Source organism: Neopsephotus bourkii, unplaced genomic scaffold (assembly GCF_033783945.1).
Source record: "Neopsephotus bourkii isolate Nb327-2 ecotype Australia unplaced genomic scaffold, CSIRO-AGI_Nbou_v1 NB_1423, whole genome shotgun sequence".
Lineage (NCBI taxonomy): Eukaryota > Metazoa > Chordata > Aves > Psittaciformes > Psittacidae > Neopsephotus > Neopsephotus bourkii.
Window position 1 is genome coordinate 745127 of NW_026901900.1, and position 17083 is coordinate 762209.

Genomic DNA, 17083 nt, shown 5'->3' on the forward strand with positions numbered 1-17083 from the left:
ATGGACATATAAAAAAAGAAAAAGAAAATAAAAGAGAATGAAATAAAACCATATCAAAATGTAGGGAAAAGATATTGCACATAGTCCTAGACTGTTCAAAAACAAGCTGGTTTTTTAGACAGTGGAAAAGTCATCACTGATGGTCCTGATCCAAAGTTTAAACTAAAGTCAACAGCAAAACATCCTGAGAACTTAATACTTGACAGCAATTTACAAAATCAGTCAGCAGACAAAAAGCCATCCCAGAAACACTGGCAACAACATCCCACTAGCAGGGCTCATTGTGTAAGGAGGACTTCGAGACACATGCCTGACCAGGTAAAAGCCTTCAGTATAATTTTACAGTTTGGATTTTATTGACATACCATTCAACACAGTATTTATACTTGCAGCCACTGGAGAACTAGTAGGATAGGCAAATGTTCTAGCTATCTAATAAATAAGCTTATTTCCCTAGCTGATTTTAAGTGCACGTCATGCATGCATGCCTACAAGGCTACATAGGAATGAAACAATGTAAGATCTACAATACGTTAAATTTGCTCTAATCTATCCTCAGAAGACAACAGTGTCAGGTGTCTGGAGGAAGATATAGAAACAGTGAAAAGAGCAGTTATGAAGTCAGTTGGGAAAGCTTCTTCCTATTAGATACTGCTTGTATCTAAAACAAAAGGATGAATGGTTACAGAAAATTGCAGACAGACAAATTATCAGACAGGACATCTCCATGGGTAGAAGAGTGGGTCTTTTAATCTCCTCACCTATGAAGGTGTGTTAAGTAAATTCTTCCACTGCCATCCCTCAAGGTGGAATCTACTATCTAGACTCAAAATTTACAGAATAAGGCCCTGCTATGAGCACATTCAAGTGTCTCCTAGGCTTCAGGAGAGTTGGCCATCAGAGAAGCTGAGTGGAGATCCTGCTATATCCATTGGCCGTGGCCACTGTTACAATGAAAAAGGAACCTTTAAATGCAAGGACACAGGATTAAGATTGTACTTTAATCTGCACAGAAAACAGAGATCCTAATACCGTGCATAAAAAAGCTAACTATCACTAATACTATAGCTAGTACTGTAGCTAAAATAACTAATGCCCTATTTGTCATTTCAATGTAAATGAAAATTTGATGTTTGAACAGCATTCATAATATAAAAAATATAAAGTATCAGTTTACTGTGTGATATTACTATTATCATATTAATAAAAATATAATTAGCTTTAAATATTGAGATACTGATGTGAGATGAGCCTATAAACATACTAGCTGAACTGAGGTTCAGCTACCACCAGCAAACGTATGACTGAAACATTTAAACAATGAGAATACTTCAGTATGCTAAAAGCCGCCGCCTATTACAGCTTAATTGACCAAGAGTAATGTTTACAAAGCCAGCTAAGGGATTTTTGAAAATGTTACTTGGGCTTTTGAGCAATTCCAGTATTTTGAAATATTTTGCTAAGTATTCTGTGTTTGCATATTACATCCTACACCTATTACATGGACATATAAACACACGCTCTCATTTGCCCATTCTTAAAGGCAAATGAGATCCTTTCATGGAAAAGGATCAAGTTCAAGTTATTGCTGACTGGGAATAACTGATGATTATAAGAGAGGATACACATCTTTTTTAGCCCAGAATGAGCACTGGATAAACTGGAGGCTCAGTAGGCAAGCCAGTGTTGTGCTGCTGCTCTCTTGTTACGTATGTGCATGTCAGTATGATGTTAGGCAGCTAATTGTGCAGAAGAAAAGATTATCAAATGCAAAGGTGATATTCAAAAGACTTCTGTAACTGAATCAGCAGCAGAGAGGTCCAGTGCAACCTTCACAGCAGAAGGTTGCAGAGAGCAGCTTCTGCATCACACTCCAAACGTGTTTGGTCACGATACTAAGGCATAGTATTACATATAGCATGTAGCAGAGAACAACCATGTGTTAAGATTGAAAACACCAGCTTTTGTTCCATATACTAACAAACCAAAGACATAAAATGAAGAAGGTGAAAGTGTGCAGCCCTCTCACTTTTACCCAGAAACTGTTCAGTCCCAAAGCTGGCCGAAAGGCCTTCTGTTCACTGAAGTACAATTTGAAACTGCCTGAGTTTAATACCTTAAATTCCTTTACCACGCCAGAAGGCAGTTCCTCCACTCTCACTGTTCCACAATGACTTCAGACTTTTCACTGACTGACAGAAGAATTCTCATGCATAGAAAAAACAGAAAAAACTTTACATTTAACTTCAGCACTGGATCCTTTTCCTAGAGAGTTTAAAAAGGACAAAGACTACACATCGCTCTGCTTTTTAAAGCACCTAACACATTTCAGACACCGCTACAAAATAAATAATAATAAAAAAACCCAAATCTATTATTTATAACATTCAATAGCACTGGATATGTTGAATTTAATTGGAAAAAATCACTGTTGTATATTACAAATAGGTTCCACACAAATTAAAGTTTCCCAACTAGTAGCCACTGTAGTGTATGGGTTTTTTTAACTGGTATTTGTTCTACAGACAGAACATGGTCTTCTAATAACTACTGACATAACTGTACACAGAGATAGGTAAGTTTAATTAGCCTTACCTTTTTATAGGCAATCCAGTCAAACACCCTGTCAATATCTGTGGCTTGCTGCACTTCCTGGGATACTGGATGTGAACTGGCCAAACCATCCAGCAACATCACTTCATGTAGGACATCTGTCAGAAATCTCTGTTTTTCCTGAAATACAGCATATGTAGTAGTATCACAAGCCAATACATATTTACAACAATACAGAAATTATGCACAGTTATCAGAGACAGTTGACTAATATGACAGTTGGCTAAAATCAGACCTAGTTGGAATGTTAGTCACCATGACCTCCTACAATCTTGAATATGGAACAAACTCTGACTTAAAAACTTTTGTTGAAATAAAATTTTACTGAAATCAAATTAAAGACTATTAAATGAACCAAAAATATATCTGTAGGTGCAGACTGCAATTCTGATTATGACTATTAATTCACAGTTACGAAAGGTGGTGAGAGAGGTGAAATTGTGTAGTCTTCAATCATAAAAATACATGGCATGCAACAAGTTGTCGAGATGATTGCATATGAAAACTTGCAGGTGTGCAGGTTTGAGGGTATGAAAACTTCTGACAGAGATAGGTAAATACAATTACTACTGCTTCATTTAGTGAAGTTTCAGTCACTTGGCTGTGCTAAGTTCACACAGCAGGTCAGCATGGGACAGGACAATGAACAGAGCCCGAAACAGTGTTACAGGTGCCTACATTGTCTTTCATAATTCTGGTACAGAAATCCTTTCTCCTCAAGAACTTGGGTGCTCTAAAAACTTTGCAACTTCCACCTGAAGGAAAACATTATTATCTCTCTTTGCAACTGGGACAATAGCTGCATGTAGAAGCTAAATGACATAGTCAAAGTCACAGCTATATCAGAGGCAGGTGCAAACCCAAACAACATCCAACATACTAATTTGTTTCTATACCTTCCATAAATACAGATTGCAGAGGTATGCCAAAACTGCTGCATATTTACTCTGGCAGCAACATTAATTAAATGTGCATGTACAGCCTATGAACTATGCTGCACTCAATTTTACAGTGCAACTAGATGGGACTTCTTCAGCTGAGAAATTACATGCCTTAAAACTCCCTCATATTGCATTCATATAGATGTCTCTAATCCAAAATACTGTTTCAGGAAAGAAGAGCTTCATTTACTTGTTTTTGTCGAGTCAGAAATAAATGCGAAGAGTGAATTAAAAATTATGGAAGGTTTCAATACGGTTTTTTACCCTGAAATGACATATCTTGAACTGTATCTAAATTACCTGAACCCAAATGTTCCTCAATCATTGTCAACCACATGCCATAACATAAAGGAACTCTAGAGAATGCTGCATTTTTTTAAAAAGCCACCTTGATGTCCTCAGATAAAATAACCACACAATTACATAATAAATTCTATGTTTAATTTCTTGGGTGTCAAGGTTTTGGTATCAATGTATTAATTTAAATTATATTTATAAGACAGCTGAAAAGCTCTTCCAGTGCTGATCCATCTGGAAATAAACCTTTATGTTAAAATTCATTAGAGCACAAGAAATGTACCTTGAGCTGAGTGTATATTCAGGCGATTAAAAACACAGGATGCAGAAAAGCCAATTACCCACCACACTCGTAGTGTTCTCAGCTGGCTGCATGAGGTAAGGTTTGTGAAGGGAGAAGTAATATCTTGTTTGTATTATTGTTCGTTTCCCGATTTTCTCAGGCATACACAGTCAGCAACTGCCCTTTTTTAGGGGGGGGGAGAGGAAAGGTGTAGGGAAACAATTATTATGACAGTCCTACTCAGGAGGAAACTGCTCAGGTGTAAAGGACTGTTCATACAGGTATGAACACACAGAGTTATGGATCTGTGTCCAAATTCAAGTTTGAATACCACAGTTCACAAGCACTTGTGAGACTGGATTGTTAGTTTGGAATTAATTCATTAAAACAATCATTTTTAACCACAAATTAATAATTTAAATACAGAACCTGGAATCAAGAAAATCAGCATATATGAAACATACAGTGAAGATAGAACAAGAATACAAAAAAAAGTAAAAAGGACAGGCTACATATGGGTTTTCTGTTTGTTTCTTTGGTTATCTCCTGAAAAGGAACATTTTAGATTCATGATTACTCATTCAAGTTACCATAGCTGAAAAGTATTCCTTAAAATTTATGTCACACCATTACCCCGGGATACAACTGGAATAGCTAGTACACCTCCAAATATGTAAACCTGCATTTTAGTGGGAATTAGTAGGTCTTTTAATCTATAGAGCTACATTTATTGAACTAAAAGGATTTAAAAAAACCCCACAACACAACAACAACAAAAAAAAAAACACCATCCCCCCCTCCAAAAAAAAAACCAAAACAACCAAACAAAACATTCCCAGCTTTTTCCTTTAGGATAAACCCCATGAGAGCAGATTTCAAAAGGAGACTTAAATATAGGCCGGGTTGGACAGGACCTTGAGCAACCTGGTCTACTGGAAGGTGTCCCTGCCCATGGCAGGGGGCTGGAACTAGATGATCTTGAGGTCCTTTCCAACCCTAACTATTCTATGATACATACAAGGACCTGCAGCTTGAAGAGACAACAAGAAACAGAAATGCAGAAAGAATGGAGGCACAATGTAAGAGTTCAAGTTAGCATGACAATAACGTATACACAGTCGCATAAAAATAATTTCTAAAAATTAATATGAAATACCAGGGAAAAGAATTAAAATGGAGGGAAAAAAAAATATTAAAACATCCAACAGTGGAATAAAAGGAATAGAACAATGAAAGCCGAAACTGATAATTAGTAGGCAGAAGAGATCAAAGGCCTCAGTATTAAAGGCATCATCTTTGTTCTGGGAAAGCTATTCAAACAACTTACAGACTGGGGAATCTACATGAATAAAGCCTAATATTAGTGTGTGAATCTGCAAATGATTTTCCTGACAAATTTGCCAGAAATATCTTCTCCAAAATATAGAGCTTTACTATCATGAATATAGAGATAAGTGATCTCTCATGCCTGACAAAAAAAGCATTTGCAAGATGTAGTACCTGGGTTTATAGGGAAACTGCACTCTAGGGGGAAAAAAACGGGGCCAAATTTTGAAAGCAATCAAAGAACACCAGAATATACACTACCGGTTCAGTTCTATTACAATATATTTCAGGGTGAAGCTTAACAAACTACAAAGGAATACCATCTATGAGGAAACCTAAAGTTCAATACAATACCTTAAGGGCACAAAAGATCCACTGAGGGACAAAAGCAAGTTCTGTCTACATGCTAATAAAATCTAAGCTGTCACAGCACAGGAAGTCTCATGAGTACTTGCAAATGAAAGCAGCATTTCTTTCTCTTTCTTCCCAATGGTAATTTTTTTTTTTTTTTGTAAGTAGCTTGAGCAGCTTACAGATTACCTTTTTTTTTTTTTTAATTTATATCTCTGTATGTGTGCAGCTTGTTGAAGGAGGCCTGCAACATAATAGTATCATAGAATATTCTACATTATCAGCTGTATGTCATGGTTCTGTGCCTACCTTCATAAACCTCTTTTCTGTATTTTCAAAGCCCTTGCAAAATTTCTGTTCCTGTTTATGAGAAATTTTCTCACTGATGATTTTTGTTGTTATAAAGCAATGTGGGTGTTCTACGAGTTCATAGTCAAGGAACACCAAAAGCTTTGGGTATCAGGAAAGAGAATTGGATATGTATTTTTTTTAATAAAGTGCCAAATCAGATATTCCTGACAACCTGCTTAAGAGACCTGCCAACCTGCCAAGCAGATTGGATTTTGAGTTTTTAAGCAATTAGACCAGCTTCTCACCACTCTGCTTTACAGGTGTACCTTTAAGTTGGTTATACACCAGATCCACTAAGCCAAACGTAGGCCTACAAAACAGGAGGATGCAGTACAGAAAAGGGAGTGTTAGAAAAGGAAACAACACATACTGACCACTAGCACTTCACAAAAAAGGCCAGTTTCACTCTCTATGATCATATTTTGTCACTTTGTGTGTAGCTGCTTTTACAGAAATAGTCATTAAACAAATAAATGAACACAGATCCATTGTCTCCTCACGCATTTGTCTCCAGAGCATTTTAAAACATTAGGCAAAGTAGGAAGTCTACCCTCTACTTCAAAATCCACAGGGGGATTTTGTAGGGGAAATTCATCTAAATTCAAGTAACAGCAGATAATACTCAAAGGAAAGCGGCTTTGAGATGTGCTTAGTATACTGAGTCAACTTCCAGCAACAACTGCCAGAAGTCACCCTCAATGAGAATAAATTTGGGGTGCCCTAACATTTGCTGCATGGGTTTTGCATGCCTAGACTCTGTTTCAGCCTGAAAGTGATGAGATTCAATGACCTAAGTCCTGAGGGAACTAAAGATATTTTGCAGGCAAACCAAAAATTGCTTGGGCTCCAAGTATCTTCACACTACCATGATTTTAAAATAAACGGTGGCAGCACATTCAGGACAGCTGAAAATGTGAGAAGCAGGCTCCTTCAGTAAGAATGCCCTCAAATACACACCTACAGCTTTGCTGTTGAACATCCCATACCAACTACACTTCCCGATGAAACGTGTATTCTTGTTTCAGTAGCCCTACCCTGCAGTGAGTCCTTGCCTTGAGGCAAAACTTGCCATCAAATTTCCTTCTCTTTTTTACTGAAGACAAAGTGGTTACTAATTTACAATCATTTGAAATTCAGCCAGTTGACTGAAGTTTCTTTCTGAAACAAAAGCTTCATCTAAACCCCAAACTCAGGAGGTTTGAACTCACATGACCCAAAAGCTCTCATCATAGTGTCATATTAACCGTTCTATGAAGATGAGCAGATAATGACATGAAGAAAGAAGAGACGCTGACACTCTCCAAACTTGAACTTAATCTCTTGAATGTTTCACCTAAATATTGATATTCTTTTATGTCTGATATCATAGTGTTAAGAGTTAACTACTTAAAGTTAAGAATTCCATTATTAAATGGATATTAAAATACATTACCAGAGCATAAAAAAAAAAGAAAATGTTAAGGAAGACCATGTGGAGATGGATATTTATTTTCCTAGTTATAAGATAAATGTAGTATAAGCATTTCTAAACTGGTATACTTTAAAAGGACTAGTAATCGTCAAACAGATCTTGCAGCTTACCTTTACATTTTTCTTTTTTCCTGCTAAAGTCAATTATACATGAGATTCTAGTCAATTTTACATTGAAAGCTTTCCCCACAGTTGAGTTAAAACAGAAAATTATACAAGGACTGACTTCACTGAGCAGTTACTGGGGCAAAAAACACTCCATGTGGTATTAATTAAAGGCTTACTTTATTCCAGCATGGGGAGCTTTTAACCAAAAAAGAAGAGATGAAAGTAGTTTGAAAAAATGAGAGGCTGAATCTCTCTCAATGCTGAGCCAGCGTGATATTTATGTTGGGTTAGAAGGATCAAGTAGTCTTCAGCTCAGGTCTGAAACGCCAAAATAATAATGAAATAAATCAAAAAGCCCATGTCTTAAGCCTACTTAAAAACTTATAATAATATTCTGTGTTTTCTATGAGTCAAACAATGCCTAAAACAACTTTACACCTTCAGACAAACACCTTAGGAGCCAATCTGAGTCTAAGCACATTAAAGATACATACGTATCTAACAGCCATATTTACTTCTATTATTCCAACTGAGTCAATGAGAATGATAAGCAATTAAGGTAATTTATCAAGAGTTTGGGCAGCATATTGCATGATGTTCGAAGTACTTAATGTAATGAAGTTCAGTTAAATGGTTTTCTCTTAAAATTTTAGGCATAGGTAATTTCTTGCAGCACGTATTTTTAAAACAGAAACTATGTGCAACCTCATCATAATTCTCAGCTGCCTGTAGTAATTGCATGATCTCCTAGACTTTGGAACCTAACAGTGTGAAGGAAGCATGGTTTGCTTTAAGAAAGATGAAAGATGCTTTTCCATGCAGACACAAAGTTTTACTCCAAATACTTTAATTGCAGTTGCATAATACAAAGAAAATGTCTGGCAATTATAAAAATAGTAAGCTGAAAATTATAAAAGCAGTAAGCACGCAAAACAATCGGAGATCTTATCCTAGAGCTCCAATGGACAGGGAAGGCAAAGGATTCAAAGCTACCACTCGTGTACTACACCTTGGTTCAGCCAATAAAGTTGTCAGCAAAGCTAACTATTACATAATAAAAAAAAAGTGAGAAGGCAGCTGGGCTCTGTGAAATGTTTTCTCAGCATCAAGCCAGCTACTGACCACTAAAATATTTGACGCTTGTTTGATAGATGAAAGGGAAAATTACATGCTCATAATTCCTGCTGTCATAGTCCTCAAAACCTACCCCAATTCCAGAGACATTCAAGGACAAACATGATGGTTTCTTCTACCAGAATATAAGGAGGCAAAAGGTCAGTCAACAAATTCCTGGATCTGTAAGCCTCAGTTGAATTCCTTCCTTTACAAAGCCACCTATAAAGGACTTCAGGATAATGAAAGAAACAGAGAGCAAGACGGAATATGTAGCTGCAAACGGGCCTCTGAAACAGGAAAGTGAGCAGGGTAGACGAGAAAAGACAGAGCTGTGAAATGGAAACTACCAGCACATAGTTTTCTGCTCTAACGTTCTCTTTTCTCTGCTCCTAAAACTAGCAGAGGCAGCTTCCACAGGCATGAGACTATGTTGTGTCACTTGTAAGATCTTACAGCTCAAGAACTCACATCCAGCTGCTGTTGCTTTTTGATGGCATGGAAAGACAACCAAAAAGTTACATGGTAAACCTCTAATACAGAAACCTCATATCTTCCTAAGTCATAAAATAGCAACAGCCAGGGAATTCACATGCAGATGCCTAGTCTGAGTACACATGATCAAGCAAAATTCTCTGATCTGTGGGGGGAACAGTGTGCAGAGACAGCTTTCTTCCTAAAACTATCCTGACAACACAGAAATAACTGTTGAAACTCCAAAGACCTTGAAGAATGAGATTTCAGAATACGAATTTGAGACATTACATAATAAAAATTTGAAAAAAATCATTCTGGGGGATAGGCAAGAGGCTGAAATGGGAAGAATCGTGAATTAATTTAAATGGCAAATGTCTAATGACTGTACAGTAGGGATATATTTCCTACAAAATCAAAGGGAGCTTCACTTTCAAAAGGTAAGAAGTAACATTCATGGACTTATTTTCTAGCTGAGGGCAGGAAATAAAAATTTCTAGCTTTGATCTTGTCTTGGTTTCAGCTGGGATAGAGTTAATTTTTTTCCCACTAGATGGTACAGTGCTGTGGCTTGGCTTTAGTATGAGAATATTGTTGATAACGCACCCATGTTTTAGTTGTTGCTCAGTAGTGCTTTCCCTAAGCCAAGGACTTCTCAGTTTCCCACGCTCTGCCAGTGAAGAGGGGCACAAGCTGCAGGGAGGGAGCACAGCCAAGATGGCTGACCTAAACTAGCAAAAGAAGTATTCCATACTGCATCACGTCATGCTCATATATTCCTCCTCTCTTTTTTTCCCTATTATTATTTCTATTATTATTATATTTACTTAATTTTCATTATTAAACTGGTCTTATTTCAATCAATGTGTTTTACCTTCTTCCAAGTCTCCTCCCAAACACACCCAGAGCAGGGAATGACGGTAGGAGTAAGCAAGCGGCTGCATGGTATTAAGTTGCCAAGTGGAGTTAAACCATGACAGATCCGAAGTAATTTAAATTGTAAAAAAGATAGTAAGACCTGTGGTGGAACCCTGTAGAATCTCAAAACAGAAAGCTCACCTTCCTGTTTTAAAAACCACGAAACTTTGTCCCCTTCCTCAAGGAGAGTTCTCATGTACCTTACGTTATACTGCAACAGATAAAAGACACCTCCATCAGAATGACTCTGCATTTGGTCCCTCACTAAAAATTTTAATAGGAGGATCCAGGGCATAATGATGGCAAGGGTTTAATAAGGACTGTATTTCCTTTTGCATTAAGATTATGGAAGTCTGATGAAGTATGTAAACTCCTGGACAAAACAAGAAAATCTAGACCTGCTGGAAGGCTCAATAAAATGTTACACTCCACAGCAGTTTGGACAATATTATTATACATCCATCTTTCCTGCAGTAAAAAAAGAGCTTATAAAATAATTTAAGAAAACCTGATAAAAATCAAGAATCTCAGAGGAGGAAGAAATGTTTAATCAAGATAAACAACGCAGAGAAGAAAGAAAAGCCAGAAAACAGGTTTCTGACAAAATCCATAGCGCTCTGCTTTGTCCAGAACTCAGTGCTCTTGGTTTAAGTTATAATGGTGTGAACATGCCTAATGGATGCTCAAGAGTCTCAGTTTAGGCATACCAAGCCTGTGAATGATATATAAGATAGACACTGAAAAAAAATGCTCAGCTCTGCTAAAAGAAAAGCATCATCAGCTAAATAGTAGGGGTTTATAGAGCCTTAATGATGAAAACTTACCTGCCTGTAGCCTACAGGCATCCAACAAGTTAGGTAGGAAGCTGTGGGTAGATCTATTTGATTCAGATGCATCCATATTGCCCAAGCTATATTTCCAGATAAAAGTCCTTTTTCTGAAACTGACTACCAGTCTTCTAAACTTATCCTAAATAAAACGTGACAAAAAAGCCTTAATAAGGTGACAATGAGCTGAATTTGACATTTTAGTTCATGGGCTTCCAAACGAAACTTTCAAGGGTAATATTTCAGAACTACAAGAGAAAGAAGTTAACTGCCTAATTTTCTCAGTTCTTTAGAAAGAGGATTTGACATATTACTCTGTTTTCCTTATGCAGAGAGTTGTGGTATCATACAACATAGCATATTTTATTACACAGGTAAGAATTACCACCAACAAAACACCACCCCAAATGCTGGAATATTGTTTAACCATCATGACAGTATATAAGGCTTGTAGGTCTTGTTTTGTGAATGATTTACAAAGCTCATATTATATCCTTCATTGTTTTGGGAGAGGGGTTGAAGTTGTTTGGAGCAGTTTCTCTTTTTATAAATGCTGACTTTTTACTTTTTCAGGCTTACAAATGCCAGTATAATCTAAACAACAAATGTGCTTTATACCGGTAACAAAATTATACAGCAAGCCAAATTTCTGTAACTGCAACTTTTACTTCCTCTTCCTACAATCTGTATGGCAGAAACATCACAGTACTGATTTCTTCTCTAGCGTGTAAAAGGATGCAGCATGTTTAAATGTTTAACTAATGATGTGTTCCATCTTGCCACCAATTTTGTAATTATTTAAATATGTCAGTATGGCTATTTTTATATCAAAGGCCAATGATATCCAAAGACTTATGAAAAGCTTATGTCTACCTTGTTTTTAATTTACGAAAAAATTGACAGATTAATACTTTTTCAGGCACAGCAATATTAGTGTAGTTGATATTAATTTATGCAGCACATGTCTGATTTCCCAGTTTAACTGTCATACCTTGCTTAACCCATTTGTTTTGCCTGTATTCTGCTAAGACATAGGGATTTCATATGATGGGCATGTCATTTACATAACAGTGAACATTACATTAATTCCACAGAAATCTCCAAATGACTTCTAAAGCAAAGTTATTCTGGATTTGTTAAACTGATTATGTGAAGAACAAATGACTGATGATTTCAAGATAAAATTTAGTGTATAAACGTTGTCATCTATGACATTTCACTATGCTAAAATCATAAAGGCCTGCCAGATTTCATTGCATTCATAATTAGAATCATTACACCGTAATTCAGGATGCGTTTTTCATAGAGATGAAAAGAATGAGTTTTAATACAGCCAAAGCCAGATAAACCCAATAAGCCTACCTATGCAAGACAGATGTCAGTTCAGATAGAGATTTATTTTCCTTTTCATAATGCAATTATAAATAATATTGACACCTGAAAGAAAAAATTATAATACTACAAAGAATTCAAACTTCACAAGAAGCACACCTAAAGCAAGAGTACCTGTACACAACTGTTTTTAAAAATTAGCTTTAACTCATAATTATAGCATCTTCATTTCATGGCACACAAAAATTAATGGAACAAGAATACTCAATAAATCAACCAGAAATGGGAAAAAAACATTTCAGAAGTTAGTATGCAAGAGTTTAATCAAAACAGGCAATCTGTATTTATAACAAATATTTTGCCACATAATTAAATGTGCAAACACAAAACGTTAGCAAACAAAAAAAAATCTCCAAAGGACAATAAAATCTAGATAGCAACCTTCAGCATGGTCTCACTCACAATTTCCTTGTCCTGAGGTCTTTTATATCCTATTTTTCTTACAAGCCTATTTCTAGACTACAATGGTTGATATAATTTAGAACCTGACAAGGTAAGATGTAACTTAAGGACTCCAAAAGAATGCTTCAGCATGGCTTTACCATTTTGCCCTCAGAAAGCTCCAGTATTTGTACACCAATTGACAAAGCATGCACAACTGTGTACAGCTGAAAATCACACCAAAACCTAGATTCTCAATTTATTTACCCCATGTTAACTTAGTATGCACTGCTAGATGGCCAAATATTGCAGGAAGATAAGAAGAGTAAACTTAAGGAGAGGAGAACAGTATACTGTACAAAAAAAAATATGTTCAGTTTTCAGTATGTTTTAGCCAAACATTTCTCCCAATTTTTCATGGATGAAATTTTATCATGTTCACAGTTGAAATTCAATATTTTCGATATTTTATAAAACAGTCCATGTTAAATCATAACTGCTTTTATCCAAAATGTTTCTGAGCAAAGAGACAGTAGTTATTTTAATGTTGGGTTATGATAGACATGACCTTATTTCTTTTGTAATAAATTGCAGATTACATTTCTGAAATGCTGTCAAATTATTTCACACCTAGTGATTTTCCTTCATTGGACATCTGATACTTGCATGCATCATTTGGTCTTTTTCAGCAGTCTCCATTTATAATAAAAGCAGGAGTATAACAGCAGAGCAACTTCTCTGTAGAGTCTCTGAATTAATAAGATAAAACTGATTTACCATGTTCCACCCTGGGTAGAGGTAGTCTGTCCCAACAAATTCAAAGTAGTGTGCAAATCCTTCTTTCAGCCACACATCCTCCCACCAAACTGGAGTCACAAGGTCACCAAACCACTGCAAACAGAGTACAAATAAATAACCTTCAGGAAACCGTGTTTGCATATACCTTTACTGCAGAACACATTCTATTAAATGTATCTGTTTAATAAAAACAGTAATAGAGATCACCCACTGAAACTCATTAACTGTTTTTTCATATACTGATGAATTAAGCCTTTACAGGATGTGTAAGTTACTGGAGTAAACATTAGAAAAGAACAAGCAGGGGAAAAGAATCATTGAGGAGATCTACTAGTAGAAGCTCATCTAGGTTTAAGTATCTTACATATACAGAGGACAGAAAAAGGCTTCTGACTCGAGTAATTGGATTCATTACCTGGAAATTTCACTAGGTATAGAACAAATCTTAAAAAACTGGGAACACAATCTCCATACTCCAGATCTACATTTTAGCGTTAGTACCTCCATGATGTCTGCCCTCTTACATTTCCCATACTAATGATGCTCCATCTGTTGGTCAGTTTCCTAAGGAAAACAGTTTTATACAACCCTGCCATCTCCCTGTGGGTAGGACTCACACACATAAAAGCAAGTAGTTGATGCTACAGTAAATGAGGGCACCCAAGATACCCACACAAGCCTAGGAAATTTCATACAGGACTTACAGGAGATCTGCAGCCTTCCCAAACAGCAACCAGAGGCAGACAATATCTAAAACAGGCCACCTATGTTTATGCAAGGGAACCCTATCCGATTTGACTGGCTTTCCCATTATCCCATGTCACTCTTGAATTTCCCTACTGACTTCCATCTAATTTCAAAAGAAGGACAGAGATCGCAAGAATAATTAAACTCCTACAACAGTACATGAAGATCAGGCAGCTGAAAAGAGGAGAAGGACCTATACTGGGGCAAGGCAAGAACATGGACATTAGATACTCTGCTCTAGCCATCAACAGCCACAAACATGTCATGGTACAGGACACATGAATGTCAAGATGGATTTTAGATAGAGCTAAGTTGATCAATGGGAGAGGAATGAGGATAAGAATTCAAAGGAAATCAGGCAATCAGAAATAATCAATTTTTCTGCTGGCAGTGGCCCTGTTTAGATTCCTGTAATGGCTCTGTGTAACCTACACACCAGTGGTAAGAGCAGAAACACATATATTGTTATGAAAACATATTTCATCTTCTTTATAGCATCTTTCTACCAAGCAAATACCAAAACTTTATTTCAGTAAAATTGTCTGCCAGTTTTTAATTAATGAGATTAAAAATTAGATTAATTCATAATCAATAGAGATCATTTTGAGCTTTCATGGAGTTGGTAAGCTCTGAAAATACATGGAAAGGAAGAAGCAAATAAGTACTCCAGAGGGAGAGACTTGTGCCAGAGGAGAGGAGCTGCCGCTAACACTATAATGAGAGTGAGGAACAAATAAAAGTGGAGTTGGTCAGTAAGAGGTTTGCTTTCATGATGGCTGGCTTATAGGCTTTGTCTGGGACCTGAATGAAAGGTCTCGCTCCTGTGCATGTCTTTGTGGAGTGAGAATAGGGCCAAGAAAGGATCAATGCTGCGATGAGGATTCATAGTAAAGGGAACACATGGGCTCCAAAGAACAGACTACAGAAACTGAGATTACCAGATTGCCACACAATGTTCAGTAAATATGATTTGAATGACAAAATGAAATGAAGCATGACAATGAATGTCACTGACAACTTAAGAATTTAGGGAGAAGAGATGAAGTTGACAAAAGTAATATACATCAAGTGAAACTAAGCTTAATGGACACTCTGTGAGCATTGTCTAGTTGAGGGCTAGATAATATATTAATAAATTAACCCTCTACAGGACCAATACAGATAGACAAAGAAAGACTATAAATGACTATCATACAGATAATGCACGCAATTTGAAATGTTAGAGTAGCATACCACCAGAGAACTACGAAAGTTATATTTATACAATAACAGGTTGATTAAATGATTTCTGACAGACTGAACACCATAGCACAGAGTTTATTTCTTGAATTAAAAGAGGACTGCTGAACAAATATGAAACCAGCAATAGTCATGATATGATGTGAGTATTCAGAGAGAGATTTAAGAAAATAAGGCTGTGAAGTTCATAATACACCCTCCAGTAACTCAAAAGAATTAATAACTTTAATTACCATGTCACAAAAGAGAATTTCTTAGAGTCTTCTATGAGTTTTCTGGTTATATTTATTAATGATAGAATTAAAAGTATTAATTTAATTATTCACCAAAAGGCAGAAGTGTTTTACAAGCATCAAAACAGCATGTGATACCAATATGAAAACATATGAAAACATAGGGAATTTGATTAACTAGTCTTGAACAGCATCAAAGTTAGTTATGAATGTCACACAGAGAAGCCAAAATTTCCAGTAGAAAGGTGTTATTATTTTTCTAGGTGTTATATATCTGAAGGGAAAACATTGAGTAAAACACACTTCATTTATTTAAGTAATAGTTTATTTATTTATTGGTATAGCTGGCTATAGACACTATTTGCCTGGAATGAAGATCATTACTTCTTTCATTTTAGAAAAGAAAAATGAATTTAAATGTATCAATTAGACAAATTTTGCATCTCCCTCAGGTATTATGCTTAGCTTGACTTGCAGAAGGCATTTATTTTACAGACACACCGAAAGGACACTCCTTCCTATATGCATTCTCTACAAGTTATTAAAATAACACAGATTTAGAAATTTCTAATTTTCCTTCTGCTTTCATGCCTCTTTAACTCAATCTGTCACACCAAGTTTTGTTCTCAGGTAGGACAGCTATCACAAAAAATCATGGTGCATAAATTCAAATGATTCTTTTTTCAAAGGCTGTAGGTGGGACTGATCCACGCTATGCAAATAAAACTGACTACTACCTCAATGGAATTATTTTAATAAATTATGGCAACTATTTCAAGCTATCAAGCTACTAGTAATATGTGTGTTTTGACCAATATCTCACTTGTGTGTTGGGGCTTGGAGGAGAAGCTTTTATGCCAAAACACTCCTCCTTCTGATTATTAGTTATTTTAATTAAATACATAAACTGTTCTAAAAGAACACTTACAATGAAAGATCAAGCACTAGCAACCTACAAAATGACTAAACTAACGCTACTCATGTAACTTTAATGTCCTTCCTAAACCATGTACCTAAAACAAGTATCTGGCAAAGCATGACAAAGTCACCTGTGAAGAAATCAGGCATAAAATTCTTTCTTACATGCTTTTTAACTGTATTTTGACAACCACAGAATTTCTTTGTACTTCTGCAAAGCTGTCTCTCATTTTCTATCTGTCCTGAACACTGTGTCAGGCATTAATACTCAGCAGGTTTGGGAACTCTAATTTTAAACAGTCA

The 17083-nt window shown here is 36.1% G+C and overlaps 1 protein-coding gene across 1 annotated transcript in view; it reads right to left on the reverse strand.

Annotated features, from left to right (window-relative positions):
- The window catches only part of TRHDE (thyrotropin releasing hormone degrading enzyme), a 215131-nt gene that overhangs the window by 111283 nt on the left and 86765 nt on the right, over positions 1–17083 (reverse strand). Inside the window, exons 5-6 of the mRNA XM_061367998.1 lie at positions 13623–13736; positions 2596–2733 (exon numbers count right to left, since the gene is read on the reverse strand). Of these exons, the coding sequence (XP_061223982.1) occupies positions 2596–2733; positions 13623–13736 (252 nt within the window). The remainder of the gene's footprint in view (positions 1–2595; positions 2734–13622; positions 13737–17083) is intronic.